Source organism: Necator americanus, chromosome I, assembly GCF_031761385.1.
Source record: "Necator americanus strain Aroian chromosome I, whole genome shotgun sequence".
In the NCBI taxonomy this organism is placed as follows: domain Eukaryota; kingdom Metazoa; phylum Nematoda; class Chromadorea; order Rhabditida; family Ancylostomatidae; genus Necator; species Necator americanus.
The window spans coordinates 12,732,874-12,752,479 of NC_087371.1; the positions used below are offsets into that span (position 1 = coordinate 12,732,874).

Below are 19,606 nucleotides of genomic sequence, written 5' to 3' on the forward strand. Positions count from 1 at the left end.
AACCAAAAAAACCAGCTGTTTAAGCATCCCGAGAGAACGCATCCCGATAGCTGCAAAAGTGCTCGTAAAGTAAGATAACTGACATACGTTCAAAACTGAAAAACAAGTGGAAAATCGAACATTAGGAACAAGCTCTACAAATAAAAATAGATGCGCAATCATAAGGATTAGATCAAGAAGCAAAAGTGACTTTTGAAAATAAGTGCAATATCGCATGTGAAGAGATATTCAAGTTGATTTTTCTTCTATACAATCATGCCTATTTACTACCCGCACTATCCAGAGTCAGACAATGATAAGTAAAATCATAGTATTAGCTACCCGTACTTGTAAGCATAAGTTCTAGAAGGGAACTACGAAGTTTAACAACTAAGTGGTACTTCCTTTGGTCACTGTCTTAAAAGCAGGATGATTCAACAGAACCTCTGCCGCCATCGGTCTTTCATCGAAATTTTTGTTCATAAGTACCCGACAAAGGTCGGCTGTAACTGGCTCTACTGTTGCTGGTAACTGGAAGAAAGTTATCATAATTCTAGGACTATTTCTCACCTTCGACCAATCACTTACATCGATTTTAGGCTCCTCGTAGGCTATCTGAAACATTGCGGCCATTGGATCAAACTCCTTCCATGGCACTTTACCCGTAAGCATTTCCACCAAAGTCACCCCAACACTCCAAACGTCCGCTTTCCTTCCATATGCAGTTTTTCCAAGTAAAACCTTAGAAATTTTGCAGCAGTTGGAATAAAAGAGATGAAAAGACATATCATAAAATAATGTCGAACCTCTGGAGCTGTATAGTGAATAGTGCTGTGGAAAGCCCCTTGTTGACTGGCCAGACTTTGCATCTTTTTCCCGGAACCGAAGTCAGCGATTTTTACATTTCCCAATGAATCCCGGAGGATGTTGGCGGATTTGATGTCCCGGTGGATAATATGGTTCTTATGAAGGAAAGCAAGCCCCTCCAGCACCTAAACACAAGCGGACATAGAAGATTAACACTTGGATAAGAGACGAAATGAAATGATAGTACATATCAAACTGCTACGGAAAAGTCTCTCTGATAGGGAAAAGGGAATTCATCCACAAAAAAGCTGAGAATGTTTTGAATAGTGACAGTAAAACGAAAGCAAACAATTTGAAAGTAAATAAATGAAATAATCGAAAGTGACCTCCTTTTTCTCACCTGTGCAGTGTGTTTTCTCGCTACGGGATCTGACAGACTTCCTACCAGAGCAATGTGATCCTTAAGCGAACCTCCAGTCATGTATTCCATGAATATAAGAATTCGATCGCTTGTTTTTTGCACTCCTAGATATTGTACTATTCTTGGGTGTTGAAGTCTTCCTAAACTCATAGTTCTATAAATAAGGAATTAACTCTAGAATGAGATCATTACCTAATTCTTGAACATCGAATTCGAGACCTTGGGCTTCTCGTCTAAGTTCTCTGTTGTCAGGAATTATAGGGATCTTTTTCACAGCGAGGTCCCTTCCAGTGTCGACGTCATAGGCGAGATAAACGCTTCCGAAGGCACCGCTGCCGATACATCTAGAATGAGATGGTGAACACAAGAGATTCAATTTTAGAATAGATCAAAAGATGCTGACGGTTGAACAACTGAGTCGACATTTTATTGGAAAAACAACATTTTATTCCCAAAACCTACAAAGCCAAAATGGTTGGGGAAAAAACAGAGGGAAAATGCGAAAAAAAAATCGGCGAGGCATGCCGACACAAAAGGGAGGACATTAAAACAAACTTGGCCTCTTTCCAGTGTGTTGGTGCACGCGGTGACTGGGCGCTGAGTTTCCTGTCGTCGATATCCCACTGCACACCACTAGAGCATGATGACTCACCGGTACTTCTCGCAAATGACACACGACTTGCACCACATGACGAGCAGTTGGTGGAATATGGAACCTAAGTGCATAGAAGGCAGGAGTCTATCAATCAGCAGAGGAAAACGAAAGCAAAAGCTCTCCAGTAAAAGTAAGTGCTGGGACGAGAAAGAAAAATTTTCAATTAAACATTATGTATAGAGTATTTTGCGAGTAGAATAGCACACAAATGAGGTGATAAAAACTGTTTCAAAAAGAAACATAGCTTACTTAAAGCACGACCCGAATGAAGTCAATAAGATGTAAAACGTTGACGACAAATTAGGTTTTCTAATAGCAACCTATATTAAATAACTGCTGTTCCTTGCAACTCAAAGAAAGAGAAACTTTTGAGAATTCAAATGATCTGATGAACTTTGTTACTAGTATTATTAGTAACAAAGTAGTATTAGTAACAAAGTTCATAAGATTTCTGGCTAAGCTGTCGACGTCATATTCATTATCTGTCCATCACAAAAAGCAATTTCTTTATTTTAATAAATTACGTTCGAAAAAGTGAGTCAGAACAAGAAACTAGGCCGTTGTTTGCAAGACATGCAAACATTCATTTAAAAAAGGAGGATTCATTTAAAAAAAGGCGTGAATTTTGTACTATTCACTACTAGATAAAGATCTTAGATATATTCAGCATCAAAGCGTAGTCACATATGCCCAAACTCTTATTCTTCAATATCTTGTGATAATTTGCTTTTAATTCTTAGAATTCATTTTAATTTTGGTTAGTGAAAAATGTCACATCTATTTGATTAATTTCTAACATCGACTACGAACTAACCTCAACAATGTTTCCAGTGTAGGTTCCCGATTGATCTGGATATGCATCAGCAGCATCTGGCTCTATAGGTTGATGTTTTGAAAGTAGAAGCCGCAAACAGCGTTGTCCGTTACGATCAACCACATGAAAATTGAAAACGTAAATTTTTAGTTATATCAATGTAATTCCACAAATCGCAGACATCAGTAGACGAAGAAAAGTCAAATGGGGGCAAATGTGTACCTTAATTGCGCGATCCAGCTCGTCCTGGTTTTTGATCGATACCACCACTTCACCTTTACCTTGCTGATAGTACATGTTTATCGTCTTACCATATCTCTTTTGTAGGTGGTCCTGCAGCCCTTTCATAGATACGGGTCGATCCATTTCAATGCAGCGCTTCTCTCCGCAATACTCCATCTTTATCCTCAGGATGTCACGACTAGCAGGCGGGCGTCGTGACGACATCAAATCCTTTAGTCCTTGCACCATCTTCTGCATATCTTCATTTTGGCTACTTGAAATCTCAGCCGTTTGTGCTGCTTTTGACGTGGATGGAACATCCATCGTCGTTACCTGTAATACCTAGAACATAGACGAAAACGAGCATGATTAAAAGTCTGATCTTGTAAAAAGATGAAGACACCTGAGTGATCTTACAAAGCTAAAGTAATATATTCAGGCCAAAATGTCAAGAGGAGAACAAGTTCCGTAGACCAACTCTGAATGTCTCGTGACGAGTTAGGGGCGCAGAAGAAGCGCGGAACCACTTGAGCGACTAATGCAGAAAAAAGCCACGGAAAATGGAAGATTCTAAAGATTTCCGCTATGCTGATTGATATAATGCTCCCTTATAAGTAATGAGCAAACTGCCGCGAATTTGAGCACGTTTACAAGACAATAGTGATAAAAAAAATCGGTTCAAAATTCTTCTGTGGTAAGTAAAACATGTAATCAGGCCGATAGAAGGAAAAGGACAAACCGCTTATCACTTTCTAGTGAACCGTTTAGAACTCCCAACAACATTACTTGCATACCCTTTCTTTCTATTCTACCGATTTGACATGAAACTACGCGCCCCAAAAATGATAGATATGAACAAAACATGATGAGATATGATATAAACCTTGACCACAGCTCCTGTTACGCGTCGAAGAAAAAATGGCTAGACGAATGACACTAGGTCTGAGCGGCATTTCGAGTAACAAATGAATATTCTGAAGGAAATAGATAATGTACGTACAGAAATGATTATCTGGATGGAACACTTCGAAGTACGTTGATGTGCAGGACCCCATATTTTCTGTGGTAAAGCTGGTGGCTAAGTAATGAGTCATTTACCTTAGCTGGGATCATATATATTATATAGTAGCCGCAAAAGTAAACAAAAGACAATGAGAAGCCTCAAATTCTATTCTGCCTTTGATCCACTCCTTAGATATTACTCACACGAAGAACATAAAATGTTGTTGTAATCATCCATGTCTTATGAATTAAAAAGTACAATCATTCAGTTCCACTTAGTTCTTTTTCATCTTATGACTCTCCTATCTGGCAAAATGCATCAAAATAATTGAATGCAACTCATTTGGAGAGCTATGTGCGCATTATTTGGCTGTGAGATAGATGAGAGACTCCCAGAAGACCAATGAATGAAGGTCGTTGAACAGGACTTAAAAGCAGTGGTCAAAACATTACGTGCAGTAACTCTTCCTCTCTCGAACAGATCCTATTAGTTGAGGAGTCATCCGTTATTTTGTTCCGCTCCTGAACCGATCTCATCGGATATGTTGCTCATTTTGTTTCACATAAATGTCACTGATCCTTCCAATGAACAACATAGTGACACACCAGCCGCTCTTTTGTTGTATTCACAAACCGTGAGCAAAACCCCACTTTCTAGCCCGATATCTACAACAAACAGCAGTGATTCATAAGGAAACATAAGTGATATCATCTATAGTTCAGAGGGTGCATCAATGCAATCCTCATATCTCTACGGCAACAACAGCGAATAAATCGAAGCTAAAGCAGAAATGTATAGAAGGAAAACCGGCAGCACAACGAAGCCACTTAACAACGAAAAGTACGTAGTAACCGAATCCACTCAAATGGCAATCGGGCAGAACCTCGTACTTCAAATGCGTCATCTCACGAGAGTTGCGTCACTGGTGACTGGTTGGCGCATTGGCAGCGCATCCGAATCTGCGACGATGCGCTAGGTGATAACTCACGCGTAGTGACGTTTGTTTAAACTTATTGTCGGCCACAACGGTCGTAGTGTGATGTTTTCGCTACGATCACACGATATTCCTCGTTCTCGAATGGAAATACACATACCGTTTTGCGGCCAGGCCCATCAGCGGGCGTGGATTTCCGCAGGTTTTTCTTGCCATGTGTTCGTCCGTACTTGAGGATTAGTCTGAGCGGTTATTTGTCGCCTATTGCGAGTTGCTGCACAGATACGAATTTACTTGCCTATTACGAATTGCTGCACAGGCGAAACGCACAAATTTCGTGAACGCTAGCGCTTCGCCGCATTCGTCGTCGCGCGTGATTCGATTTGTTGCGATAGATTTGCTTGTAAACTGTGCATGTGTGTATATATATGTGTGTAGAAAGAGTGATGTTGGGTCGTCGTTGGTTTTGTTCACATCGTAGATTTCCGGCCTAGAGTGTTCCACGACATTGAAATCTCTTCACAAGTATTTCGTGTACTTTTAAACACGTTTCGCTTCATTGAACACAAATCGGATTTCTTTTCGTCTGGACGACTTTTCCGCTCACTTATCTTCATTCCATCCACTACATCTGTACGTACTGGTCACTTCTAAACTTGGCGCAGATGCTCTTATTCGTACTTTTTCTCCGGTTTTTTTTCTTGTTCATGAGAGTGAAAGTGGTGTGGCAGCCGTTCTTTTTGCTAGCATTTTCACATTCCAAACGGCGCTATAGGATAGCGTTTTCCGAAAAATTATTCGAAGTTACACTTCTCCGTCATGGCATTGCCGACTGTTCGAATTCTGGTTGTGACCACATTCCTTCGTCAAATTATGCTTTTTTTAATGTAGAACGCTAACTATTCCACTCTTGTAACCTATTCTCACTTGTGCGTTTTTTGTGCCCGATCCTTTTTTCTTCGTAGAATTATGCTTAGGGTGGCATTGAAGACGCAGCGATTACTCGCATGTAATGTCAAATCTCAACCAACTCTTATTATTTTTATTTCGTTTTTTCTCTTCAGAAACTCTTCTCTACTCTTTCGCGAAAGGCGAAAGAACATGGGCAGTGCTGCGGATTGCGCTGAGGCACACAGATTCCTAGACTGCCGTATCTACATAGTAATTACTAATTTTCCGATATGTGCTCCAATCTATTTAGAAGGTTTCTATCTGGGTGCTGAGTTCGCATTCTTAGAACGCTCAAAAATTCATGCAACACTCATTCCGACAGCCACTTAAACTTCTGGGTGACACTTTGTGCCATAGTACATAACTGAAGTGCGTCTTGACGATAATGGTTACAATTTTTGTACTTGCTTGAGGATTTTGACCTTTCCTATCTCTAAAATTACGAATTATCTGTTTTCTATACTGCCAGCTGCTGGGATTTTTCCTTCCGTCAGTGTCTAAGGGTAAGGGCACTGCTTGGTTAATGTTTTTTTCTTTATTTTATTTTTTATTTTATTAATTACGTCTGCTGAGTGTTCGAGTAGATCGGCTGTTTGGTTCCTGCACTTGCTCTGTTTCTTTTGTGATGCCAAGCACACCTTGCATTTATTTGTCATCCTCAAAAATGTCCTTTTTCGTTTCATGTCGCGCAGTTGTTGTTGAGGTCAGAATTCACTTATCCTTGTGTGATCGGCCGACGAATGAGGTGAATTGTTCTTTGCAAAGTGCAATTCGCGGCGAATTGAGGAGTGTGGCGGCGCCGGCGGCTCGCAATGGTGGTGGGTGTCTTCGGAAGGAAGGAAAGAATGGTAATTTGCGCGTCGTTGGAGCCTCGCTGCTGCCTCCGTCTGTGATCAGAGGAGACAATGCTCCTCCTCAGCGCTCTCGCCAACACACATGTCAAACAAACCTTCGTACGACCATTATAAACCATTCTTCTTTTCCTCTCCTCTCTCTAGCCTCTCCGTCCCTCTCTTACGTCGCACCTCGGGTGCAAATCCTGGCTCGTGCGCGCACTAATACGCGTCTTTTAACTCGTTTATCCTATTACGTCGCTCCTTTCGACAAGTAGGATCAAATTTTTCTCCTCTGCTTCGTTTTGACAGTTCTTCTCTTGAGTACGCATTTTTATTTTGTGTCTTTTCCATTCTTGTTGCCTTTTTCTCTACTTGCTTTTTTTTCAATAAAACAAAGGGAAGTGGATAGGCGGAGTTAATTGTAGTGAAGATGTTAACGGATTGTAGTGCATTCAATGACCAGACATAATCATTATCGAAGATAACTCTCAGAAAATAACCGAACGAACTATAGTCGCAAAAATGTGTACTGGCATTCTGTGTTCAGATCTCCTCCTTCCCCTTCCTGGAAAAATTGTTGAATTAAGATTGTCGAGGTAGAGATCCTTTTTAAGACATTTCTTATCGAAAGTCTCTTTTCAAGGAAGTTTTTCCTTAGCACTAACGTGAGGAGATGCACATATTCATCATCAATTCTCGTTCGGCTTACCACTGTTTCCCAGCAAGATTGTTAAATTCAATGCTGCAAAATGATAAACGACCTTCTTCAAAGAGGAATTTCTCTTACTTGAGCAAATTCCATTCATGGATTATGTCTATGGTGATCTTTTTCTATAACACATTTGACTCGTTCCCAATGCACCTGCACACAGTGCGGTTTAATGTTATTAAATTTGAGATTATCCAGTGTAAGACAATTCACGATTTATCCAGTCATTTCTGCTGTCTCCATAATCCGCTTGTCTTAACCCTATGATCGATCAATCGCGCGCGAGCTATCGCTTTGTTCGGATGTTCTCTACTTTTTCGAACGTCTTTGTTTCGTTCGCAGCAATTTCGGCTTGAAACACTTTTGGTATTTGCTACATTTCATGAGCTCTCTTTCTGAGGAAATCATCACAAGTTGTGCTTCATCTCTTTATTACGTTGTTTTATTTTGTTCCGGATTAATATCTGGTAGAAATGTTGGAGGTGTATGGCGGAATTAAAAACTTTTGAATACTGCTATATCCCGATCTGTTCTATATCATGTGCAGAATATTTAGAATCCTTTTTGTGCACTATGGTTATACGAATCTAGGAGGGTGGCTTTCGTGCATTTATGAATGGGAAACTAAGGAATTGTTCCACATTAACTGAAACAATTGAAAAAATTTACCAAGGAGTTGGGTTGTGTTTTGTGAGATTCTTGATTTTACAAATTTTCAAATGAAAGCAGCATTAACACTAACTTTTCCTTGATGTCTTTTAAATGTTTTTCTGTTTTTCAAGTGTTGGGCGAAAAAGAAATTCTTCAAAATATAATTTTCTTCATGACATTTCTTGTTCTCGGAAAATCTGGATTACATAAGTGAGCTGATCAGTGGTGTAATTTTTTTCGTTATAAATCAAGAAAATACAGTGGCCAAATTTTTTACAAGTAAAACAACAACCAAGCGGCATGATGTTACAAAGTTTTTTTTTTTTAAATTCTGGGCAATGTTGAAGAGTAATGACTTCTGTCTTTTATATAAAGTTTAAAAGGATAAAGTTTCTGGCGTTAATCAATCCGCTTGGGATGCGCCCCCACGTTCACTTCAATTCAGAAGGTGAGGTGGCTAGCCGATGTGTCAAGTCAGTGTTTTTATCCTCCCAGACAAGTCTGGTACCAATCTATCGACCCCGGAGGGATGAAAGGCTTGGTGAGCACTAGGGCGGATTCGAACCTCCGATCGATTGTGCAGGAAGCGGAACCTCTAACCGCTACACTACACCCGCCCCTGTATTATATATATATATATATATATTATTATTATTATATATATATATATATATATCCACCCACACCTTCACTTTTTTTGGTCAGCGACATCAAAAATCTTTTCGCGAGCAGTGCTGTTATTGATCTTCTTGTATCCATGAAAATTTCACAGCCATAATGTTTTTTGTACGCAACACTTTCCAAGTGGTCGGAGTGAATTTATCATCACTTTCAAACCACTTATTGAATGTTTTATTCTTATGGAATGTGGATTCTATTATTCTTTGTTTATCTCATTACATTTTACTTTTTTCTTCTCTATAGTGTTTATATTCTTTATGTCCTGGCACTGCGAAGTTATCGATCAGCAGTTTATTCATGTGTCAGCTCATTGATCAGAAGTTTAAAGGTGACCGCCGAATGATTGATTTACATGATGTGCAGGCTTCATTTCAAGGGCAAGTAAAGGTTTTGCCATTTTGACGATTCTTTGATCGCACTAACCTTATTTTTTTAATGTCGGAGGCTGACACGGGCGGTTCAAGTGATTGGCAGGCTAATGTGCGCGTCAGTCGAAATTGGGACGGCTGCTTCACATGCCTTCTTGTTTTGTTGGATCGAGTTCCCTTTTTTAGTTTCACCAGCACTTCACATTCCTTTAGTCTTCATAAGGCGCGAAAGGAAGGAAGAATGGCTTTGAAGACTTTGTTAAAACCTCATGCACGGTTGCTTCCGTAGGTTGGACATTTTCTCCGGTTGCTACCATAAAGTCCTTTTTTCTCACACTGTTATTTGGATGGCAGTTTTGTAAACTATAAGTGTTACTGGCTGGAAGTTGCGTCCTCTACGAGCTTTTCTGTCTATATATTAGTATATGGTAGCAATGTAGCAACTCTTGTTTTGTTTCTTTGTTCCTCTTGGGTGATTTTATTGTGCTATTTTGAAAGATAACATTTTTCCATACACTAGTGTCAACTTGAATACGCTTGCACCAAATACCTCGAAGAGATTTTCCTCTTCAAAGAATCAGTTGAATCCCTTATTCTCATTAAAAAGGAAACATTATCAAAAGTTTAGGTTATCCTGAATGTCTATAAATAACTTCTAATTCCAACTGGTATTAGTTGCAGATTGTTTTTGTGTTGTCTTCTCTGGTTAGTTGCTCGTAAGCGAGCCGTTTTTCCTTTCATTTTTTCATTTTCAAGGGGAACGTAGTCGCTGTTAGTACCTCGCACAGCCGAACTCGTGCAAGCACGTAATTTTTGGCGTGGTGCTCTGCAGGCTATCACATCAGAGCGTCCACAACTCCTGCCAAGTTCAAGAAAGAAAATGATCTCTGGATCGGCGGGACCGCACGCTGTTGAGAACTGTTGTGATCACATGCGTCTATGGGAGTTGCCTTCCTTCGTTTTTGATTTCATATGATTTCCACGGTCGTTTGAGATTGAGAATTCTTTTTCTATCTTATCGGCTTTTCGGTCTCTCTGGTTATTTAGCGTTGAACATCTGTTTGTAAAAGTTAGAATTTAAAGGAGTTTGTGACTATTGAATGAGTTTCTCATGATAAAGTGTTGTTCTCACCAACTCTACCTTTTCTACTTTGCCCTTTTCGCTTTATTTTTTATTACTGTTGATGACAAATAGCCTATTTAACATTTTATGCAGCGCGTATCTCGTTTACATTAAGAAGGACGTAATATAATTCGACAGCAAAATGCATTCCCAGAATCCACGAGGAATCTCCGTCTCAGCGCATGTAGGCGCTTTGCTTTTTGCTGAGATTATGGGCACAAGGGCGCAATAAACTACGGACTTTTCGTGTTTCGGACTTTTTTTGTTGTATTCATAATTTCTGCAAGTTTGTTCCGAAACTAATTATGTTCCGAAACTAATTATTTCTCAAAGGAAATGATTGCTCATTCTGACAGACATAGACAATTTATTTCACTGTGTTGGGTTTCCCACTTTTGATTCAGGAAGCTAAGAAAGCCAATACACTCTAGAAATTTAGAATTTTAACATATATATATATATATATATATATATATTCGTATTCTAATTGAACTAAATACTCATATTTAATCGTCATGTTATTGGTTTGGATTGCAGTGATTAGCTTTGGGGCAACTATACAACGGGAGCTTTCCGACTGATGTCCTTCTCATTTTATTGTGGAGCTATCCTTGTTGGTTTGTTTGCTTTCTTATGCAATTCACTTTTAATCAGGAGTGATGAGTCTTAAGGTGGAATTCGTACTGGAATGAAGTTCTGCAGCATTCGTTACGAGTACACTGTCTGCGTCGATGAATTTTTGCAGACTTGACTGAATCTTCTTTCTGCGCATATTAATCTCACACCTTCACTTTCAGTATCCCAGAGTTTCTAACTGATTTTGCAGTTTTTCTTCATTTCTGATTTTTCTCTTTGGAAGTTTTGGGGCCAAACCTACATGAAGTCCAGCTCTTCCCATTATGGTAACATGTGTGTGTGTGTTGTGTGACTTTTGAAATCAGTACTTTCAAACAGCAACGCGATAATAGCAACAAAGCAACAAATTCAGCCAGTATTCAAACATTTTATGTGCTTTTTCAAAATTTGAAGAAACTCAAATCTAGAACCTTATATCCGTCTTTTGGAGGTCTTAATAGGATTATATAATGGGTAGAATGAAGCAGTGATAATCAGCTTAGAATTTCATTATTTGACTCTGCGCGATTCAGCTCATTCAACACTATCCATTGCCTTTGTGTCTTTGAAAGATTTAAAGGATCTATCCAACCGTTGCTCCAATTGTCTGGTTTGGGAGTGGAGCAGTGAACAATTTACATGTTGCATTTTCTTCACGAACATCGTCCTTTTGAGAAAAAAAGAACAACTGCACTCATTTGGTCGTGTTTCTATAGAAATGGAGCTGATTACGATGCCCTGCACGGAATTACGTAAACCAAGCGAAAAACCTGTTTTTGCGATCCAGGACTATTCGTGTAGCATTGCAGATAAACTCCTGGACTTGACTGTGTGCTAACCTTTCTTAGTACTTTCTTAACGGAAGAAGTTAGTGGTTGGATCTTTGCTGCGAACTCAATGTCACTCTTCCGTAGACTTAGCAGTTTCGTTGAAGTCGTTTGTGAGTGGTTGCATTTCACATCTCTGACCACCCAGTTGTCGGCGTGATTTTCACTTCAAGGTTGAACTGTGCCCTTTCAAGTGATGCCTATTTGTCATAAATTCCGCGATTTGCGGAAATGTTAAGCCACTATGGTCATTTTTAGTGAACGCAAAACGAGAGAATTCGAAAATTTCGCGCTTTGTCACGTTTTACATCTAACTCCGCTTGGGCAAGTGATGGCAATTTTGTGGTGATTTTTCCATTCTTCAAATTAGGACTGAGTCACGCGTCAAGACAGTGTGTGTGCTATTTCGAGGTCGTACTCTTTGCGCATATTGCGCCACGATCTACGGCATCATTTTATCATTTCGTTGTGTAGTCTTGTCATTTATACGACTTAAGTGTGTGGTATGCGCGATGCAGTCGCCATCACGTTCATGTTTTGTCTAGGCGTGTGCTTGTCGCGTATTTATTGACGTAGCGCTTCCATTATTTTCCTTTGTATAACGACGATAGTAGCTAAACGATCATTTTAGAACTCGCAACTGTACAGAACAACGTATCGAAGACGGCGTCACCACGGTTTTGTTGGGCTGACACCCAGTCATCTAGGAGCTGATACACTAAATATTCTCAATCAAAACTTGGTGAGAACCAAATGAGATTGAAAGGGGTGAGTGGTTTCAGAAATACGCTATTTCTTATAATGCCGGTCATACTTACACTAAGAGTCATGCTTTTTTTGAAGTCCTTTTATCAGAAACTTTTTTGTTCCTTCATTTTCATCCTCACTCGTCCACTTCTTTCCTAAATAGTTCATCAATATAATTCTTGGAATTTCTTAGTTCAACTCATCTCGTTCTTTTATATCTGAGAATTTCATGGTTTTGTGATGTCCATAACACACCAGTGGCATTAGATGAAACGTTAGCCGCTGATCTCTCTTGTATCTCTATGATTCAGTAGGTACTAATAAAATTGCACAACTCCATCTTTTGTCGATGACCACGTGAGCATGATGGCTGCACTTTTTGCGAGTATAATTAGATTAGGTAAAATAAATAGAGTTGTTTCATTCTCACTACATCATTCTTTCACATCCTTTGCTTTACTTTCTTCTCTCTCATCTATATGAATTCATTCACAAATTTGAAAAAAAACGGAGGAATGCATACTTTGTTAATTTTTTTCAAAAAAAACCCGCTGTGTTACCTTAAATTTTCATACAGATAAAGAGCAGCAAAATTGTATGTCATTCTTTTCTTTTGTTTAGGCGCATTTTAAAAACCCGACTCTCCATAAAGATACGCTACGTTTTTTTTAAAGGATGGAATCGAAATAAATATTTTGTAATCACTGTGGAGGAAGTTCAATAGTGTTAAACTGTTGAACTTTTAACAGAAGTTAAAAGCTGATGACCGTGTTGAATTTCTTCTACATCTTTAGAAAATTTAAATCTTGCAAAAACTTTAATTATTTCAGTCCTATAGTATGCCAGTTTCAAGACCCGTCTTTCTCACACTACTTGGCACCTTACTTGGATTATCTTTAACGTATGTTGCTATAAAATTTGATTGATGATTACTTCGGAATGGTTCTGAGTAGGTTGGCTCAATTACAGGTATTGTGTATCTTCTGTCGCTCGACTTCAAAAGCAGCCGTCGTCCTCATCGTCAGAATGCTCTCAGCTCGTCGAACCTCGACAACGAACGGGTCTGATCCTGATGGGTATCATGACAGCCGCCAAATACGTCGATACGCGTGCCTACAACGTCTGGAAGACGTGGGCGAAACATGTTCCCGGCAAGGTGCTTTTTAGTGCTTGTTTCCGCTAATTGAATGCGTTATACTTTCCAGTTTTGTTTTCTTTTTTGTGCCTCTTCTTCCGGTTCAGCTGAAGTTTAGGTGTTGTTCTTCGTGGCAGAGAACACCGAAACCATCCATCCGGATCTACCACTGATTCGCCTCAAAGGCGTGGACGACACGTATCCTCCACAAAAGAAGAGCTTCGCGATGGTCAAGTGGATGGCGGAGAATTATGTGAGTCCGGCGATTAGCCTTTCATTCGCCCACCTTTGCCAACCGATAGTGATCGAGCAATTGAAGTACATTCGTATACGTTAATTGTATCTGAAAGAATACGCTGGGCCACAAATTTCAGCATGGAACCGCTGCATCGCTTTCCAAGGTCGTTGCCGTAATCATTGTTGAATAATTCTTAGATATGTTCACGACCATTCAATGGTTGAGATTATATGAGCCGTGAACATATTCATCCGCACCCTTACATCGTTCACTTCGCTCACATTTTACATTTTATGAGGGATTTATCCACTTTTGATATTTTTTTGATATTTTGATTATGATTTGATATTTTTTAAAGTGTATGAGTTATTGTTGATGGAAATACCGACTCACCTTCAGGCGCTGTAAACCGCGCTTTCTATCAGCTGATAGGTGTTAGCGAATGGGAGCGGTAATTGGTGGGGGGCTGTGATCAGTCGGAGGTGATGCATGAGCATGATTGTCAATGTTTATCGAGTTTTGAAATGTATTTGGTAGTTTCATAGAGCAGATATCGTAGTTTTATATTTCATACAAAAATATACGCAAGATATAATTCAAACGAAGTTCCACTTCGTCTGAGAAAAATTAACATTAATTTTTCTAAGGCTAAGCTGAACATATAAAACTATAAAACTGCAGTAAGAATTGAAGTCATCATCTTTCTTCGTTTATTTTTAGGAGCAGGCAAATTAATTCTGGGTTTGAAAGCTCTCGGGAGAAGTTAAGTTTGTCGAGGAATTTCAAAGACCAGATAGTCTAGTATTAATCTAATATCACAAGGCGCCCTTTTGACATCCAGGAAATAAGTTTTGGAGACAAAATGATTCTTCGACATAAGAGTGGGTTCAGAATTTTCTTTGAATAAGATATTCGAGCGGTATACACAAGATTAATGAAGTTGAACGGAAGATTTAGAGCACATTTAGGAAATAGCGGATCTTTTGAACTAGTTTCTTTATTTGTATTTTTTTCCTGCAGCTGGACGAGTTCGACTGGTTCCTGCGAGCCGACGATGACCTGTACGTGCGAGGTGAAGAACTGGAAAAGTTCTTGCGATCCCTGGATTCATCAAGGTTAGCGTAATCCTTCTTCCTCTCACGCTAAAAAGTTAGAGACTGCCACTAAATATCATATGACTGTGTCAGGGCACACGCAATCGGTCAAGCTGGTCTGGGTAACAGTGCAGAGTATGGTCTACTTGCATTAGGATCTACTGACAATTACTGTATGGGAGGTCCTGGAGTAGTAATGAGCAAGGAGACATTGCGGTAAGAAAGGTATTCCTCTAAGGAGTCCACTAGTTTGATTTTATTTTAAATTTGAGATTGTTGTCTCCGCATCTTGAATCATGCCTGCAACATCTACTGACTACTCATGAAGACGTTGAGTTAGGTCGATGCATCCGACGGCATGTGGGGGTTGCTTGTACGTGGAACTATGAAATGCAAAAGCTGTTCCACAACAATCAGACGGCAGCCAAAGCAAGTCTTTTCTTTATTTACTTTTCTACTGTTTACCTTCATGAGATAACAGCACGGAACCGTTTGTATCATTGTTTTTCGTAGTTGTCTCTAACCCTATAGTAATGAAGATTACATAACGACGCTCGGCCAAACCACGAAATGAGGACAGGCTTTTTCAGGCATATACGGGTGATTTATCGGAGGTCAGGGCCGCCATAACAGTGCATCCCATCAAGGATCCAGCTGTAATGCGTCGCGTCCATGTGCATGATCGTGCCTTTCGTCTGCAGGCACTACGAGCACATCGCGTTGCCCTGCGCACGGAGCGTAGCGACGTACAACAACCGACATTAGTACGTATCATGCCAAACAGGTGAAAAATTGCAGCAAATCTGTATCATTACGATATTTTTTGTCGATCAGTGGCTCGCAGTTGCACGCCGAGTAGAAAGAAATGAAGGTCTTTGCGAGGGAAAGGTTAAAATAGAGTATTGCATTGGAAGTGAACAGAGATTAGTAAGTGACTAATCAGCAGGTGATTCTCTGTATCTGAAATCCCAATTGAAATCCAGAGAATCTCCATTCTGCACTAAAGGCAACAATCAACTCAAAGAACGTAACACACTTTTCTTAGTTAAACCCACACATGAACACTAAAATTAACTAAAAGCTGTTGGATTAATGGTCTTCATCTGTCTACCTGTGTAGTATTATTGAGAACTCTCAAACTCTATATGTGGTTACAATTTTTGTGTTGTCAATTGTGGTGTGCTGTAGTTGGTAGAGACACCAGATGCATGATCGTCACTGTTGGTTCACCTAAAGAGAAAACGCGCATTTTATCCTTTACATCACGATAAAACTTTCATTTTGTGCAACTTCGCTCTCTATAACACGTTACGATCCTCGTTTTAGTTCACGTGATCTGACACCATGGGATTATATCAATAACAACAAAATTCTTTTCTGTGCGGATCGTGTCAACTGTCCGAGGCATACTGTAGATTTGAGCATCAGGACTGAGATGGGAGATATTGTAACTCAGGTATGCGTTCTTTTTAATCGATTTGTTTTATTTTTCATGGTGAATAGATCTATTTTTGCTTCCTTTTGTCATTTTGTGAAAACTAGTTCTTATTCATAAAAACTGAAAGAAATACTAATACTGCTTTCGCTGATCTCTAACCACCACCACCACACCTGGATACAATTCAGAGATGGAATCTTTTTTTAATATTACCTATTATTCAGCTGTTCGAGGAATTCAACTCAAATGCTCGCCAGAGAGGAAGAGTGCTACAATTCCAAAGTCTGCAATACGGCTACATGAGGGTTGAGCCACGTTACGGTGTCGACTACGTCTTGGACATGATTTTATGGTGGGTCTGCTAAATGAGTAATAAATAATAATATGAACAAAACAAATAATTGATTAAACAGCCAACAGGATATACATTCTCATTTTACGTGCTTTTTTTTTGTTAAAATGTAGGCAATTGACAGAAAAGAATTACGGCACTCTAGTTTTTGCGGACACAATACCTCTATTGCTTTTTGCTGGTGTGAAACGTGACTTACAAATTAGGTCCGTTAGTGCAGCAATTATTTACATTGTTTAATGCATACAAACAAACCTTTTCGTTTTCATCGAGTGATCGAAAAACTGTTCAGGACACTGTTGTGGGCAACGCGCCGTTTTTGCTTTAGAAAGATCGGTGACCTGAAAGGGGAATGAAGGATATATAAAACTTTAAAAGTGGAAATGGAAGAGTTTACGAGGTTCCCATAAAGTACGAGAAAGCTGCCGGAAGCTGCTGACCGAGGCAGGCAGGGATCAAGAAGAAATGGCAAATATATTCGGGAGAAAAGCTACCAGATCACATTAGATGAAAGCAAAGATCTTGTTTTAAATGGACCAATAGGGAGTGAGCGTTTGAGTTCGGATATCCCAGTTAGTTACGTCTATGATACTCGTTTAGTACCTGATTCCCCTCTCACAAATCTCATCATCTCAAAACTGACTAACGACATCTTTTCAACATGTTGTTGAAAATAATTCTCAGCGACTATGAAAAATACACGATGAAGCTGAAAGCAGAAGAATTTCAAGTTCTTCTTGTTTCAGAATGTGTCTTTGAGTCATTTTATTTTTTATATTTCCTTTACTGCTGTCCTGCTGTATACTTTTCTCCCTTGGATTGTCCTCACTTAAGGTTCAAGAAATTCCGACCTCCACACCGTACTACGTTGTCTGTACGACGACATGCATACGTTCAACAGGTGTTTGCACCGCTTCAAGCACTTTCTGAAAGGAACATGAGGTGTCTACTCTTCTTCGTGATTTTTTTTTGCTCTCACAACATATAACGCTAGTTCTACAGACTTAATGATCTTATTCTAGATCGAATCTACGGAGAGGTAGCAATTTCACTGGAGAAAATGCTCATTTACATATGATTTTACCACTGAAAGGACGAGCGGAAATATTTGCGCGGTGATCTTTTCTCATTTTTTGTCATTTGTAGTGTTTTATCCGCTATATACCTCTATCTCAGGTTTGCTGGTCACCTTAAAAACATCTGTGCTCGTGCTGGTGATATTTCTCTTGTAGTTGTGCTGTACGCTAGTGAGGATGAAAGGGCCAACCGGTAACATTTGTTGTTTTGTGTTTAGCTTCTACCGATTTTTGTGTTACTAGGTATAACTTTTGGGTTTTGATAAGAAGTTGAAACCGAACTGCACATCTTTTTTTTTAATCTGAATTGAATCGGTTTTTTTTTTCAGAGCGACGATTGAAGAACTGCGCCAAAGTTTTGTGAGAGTAGAGGTAATCGAAATGGACGATGCCCCTTTCAGTCGAGGAGTAGCCTTGATGAAAGGAGCCGAGCGCGTTTCTGCTGATGGGTTGATGTTCTTCACAGACGTCGACATGTTGTTCACATGCGATGCACTTCATCGTATAAGGCTGAACACAATCCTCAACGCCCAGGTGGGCGCTTTCGTACTATAAACGTCATTCCTCCTCTTTATTCAACTTGCTTGTCCAGGTTTACTTCCCCATCGTTTTCTCGGAATTTTCACCAGAGAGTTGGTCAGAGAATGACCGTTTGCTCGCGGATGCCTTCCATTACGGCAGAAGAAGAGGCTATTTCAGACATTTTGGTTATGGTCTTGCAGCTTTGTACAAGGTATTCATTCTGTTGGTATTTTAGCACAAGTTCCGATATTCAAAAAAGAACCTTGTTCTTGTCATTTCACCGTTCTGTTTGGAAGACAATAAAGACAATACAGTACATTTGAGGCCGACTTGATCGCTATTGGGGGATTTGATACGAAGATCGAAGGATGGGGACTGGAAGATGTCGACCTATTTGAGAAGGTATGCACCTGCATCTACTTACTGCTTTTGTATTTTAGTGAGTTTTTGGAAGCAAGTTTTCTGAAAAAGTTAATATAGTCCTGCCGATTGCCGACATGTTCTTTGTTATATGGTTGTTTCTTATTATACTGCTTGCTTCTTATTTCTCTTTTTCCAGTAGAGATTTCGTAGGAGGAAAAACTGCTCGGACCCAAAGAATTGTTCTTATCAAAACCGATTTTCAGTTCTTTTCTTAATCAAGCGATGAAGTCTCACACTGGAGAATATAAATACCACAGTAGAGTTTCATGGGGATAACTTTCATTTTTCATTGGTTATTTTTTAATGGAGACTGATCTCCTACGTATACAATGATAATTGAAAGGATCACTACTGAAACATAACTATTTAGGCTGTCAAGGCGCGCTTACGGATTATTCGATCTCCAGAACCTGGCTTAGTACACATCTACCACCCAATTCATTGTCCAGAAACTATGCCTCAAGCACAACGGCATATGTGTCATGGCTCAAAGGCGGCTAGCCTTGCATCGATTGACGCGCTGGTAGACCAAATATCACACTACACGTAACGATATGTGGTCGTATTTTGCAAGTATTAACTTAAAATTAGTTCTCCATTTGCGAATGTCTTTCCGAATTGTTGTTATATTTTGTTGTGTGCTAGGTATATTTTTCTCATTCTCGACTTTGTTTTCACCTGAGACTCTGTTGTATTGACTGTACTTCAGTACAAAACTTGCCTATTTTGTATACAGCTAATATGGTGCCGTACTTGCTTTCCGGCCATATCACCCGTTGAAGCCATTCCATGATTTTACCGTTTCTTGACACTCACATTCTTGACTCTTACAATATTGTATTCCATATATTGAGTGAAACGGGATAGCGCAGTACTCGAAACCCAAATAACTTGATGCAGTTCTTGATTAAAGCATCGTCACAAATAAATACGCATTGATTAATGGGTGAACACGGCATTTTGCGCCACATTTTTTCGAATATGC

The 19,606-nt window shown here is 39.5% G+C and overlaps 2 protein-coding genes across 4 annotated transcripts; one reads left to right on the forward strand and one right to left on the reverse strand.

The window, feature by feature from the left end:
* Positions 1-369: 369 nt before the first annotated feature.
* Positions 370-4,437, reverse strand: RB195_005326 (uncharacterized protein; the record flags this gene model as incomplete). Of its 2 annotated transcripts, XM_064177751.1 has the most annotated exons (9): positions 370-510; positions 568-720; positions 786-971; positions 1,187-1,347; positions 1,400-1,551; positions 1,763-1,923; positions 2,677-2,738; positions 2,958-3,231; positions 4,354-4,437. In XM_064177751.1, the coding sequence occupies 9 exons, from the start codon at positions 4,435-4,437 to the stop codon at positions 370-372; spliced, it is 1,374 nt and encodes a 457-aa protein (XP_064034862.1). The 2 variants fall into 2 exon arrangements, with proteins under 2 accessions (XP_064034862.1, XP_064034863.1); XM_064177750.1 differs by lacking the exon at positions 4,354-4,437 and having other exon boundaries at positions 1,187-1,311; positions 2,958-3,222.
* A 7,912-nt stretch (positions 4,438-12,349) lies between these two features.
* Positions 12,350-19,171, forward strand: RB195_005327 (uncharacterized protein; the record flags this gene model as incomplete). 2 transcript variants are annotated; one of them, XM_064177753.1, is made up of 17 exons in its annotated part: positions 12,350-12,364; positions 13,174-13,244; positions 13,313-13,499; positions 13,597-13,731; positions 14,737-14,831; positions 14,904-15,026; positions 15,083-15,239; positions 15,401-15,594; positions 16,137-16,266; positions 16,473-16,600; positions 17,435-17,542; positions 17,623-17,715; positions 17,777-17,869; positions 18,006-18,210; positions 18,269-18,409; positions 18,523-18,600; positions 18,992-19,171. In XM_064177753.1, the coding sequence occupies 17 exons, from the start codon at positions 12,350-12,352 to the stop codon at positions 19,169-19,171; spliced, it is 2,133 nt and encodes a 710-aa protein (XP_064034864.1). The 2 variants fall into 2 exon arrangements, with proteins under 2 accessions (XP_064034864.1, XP_064034865.1); XM_064177752.1 differs by lacking the exon at positions 12,350-12,364 and having other exon boundaries at positions 13,183-13,244.
* Between the last annotated feature and the right edge of the window lie 435 nt (positions 19,172-19,606).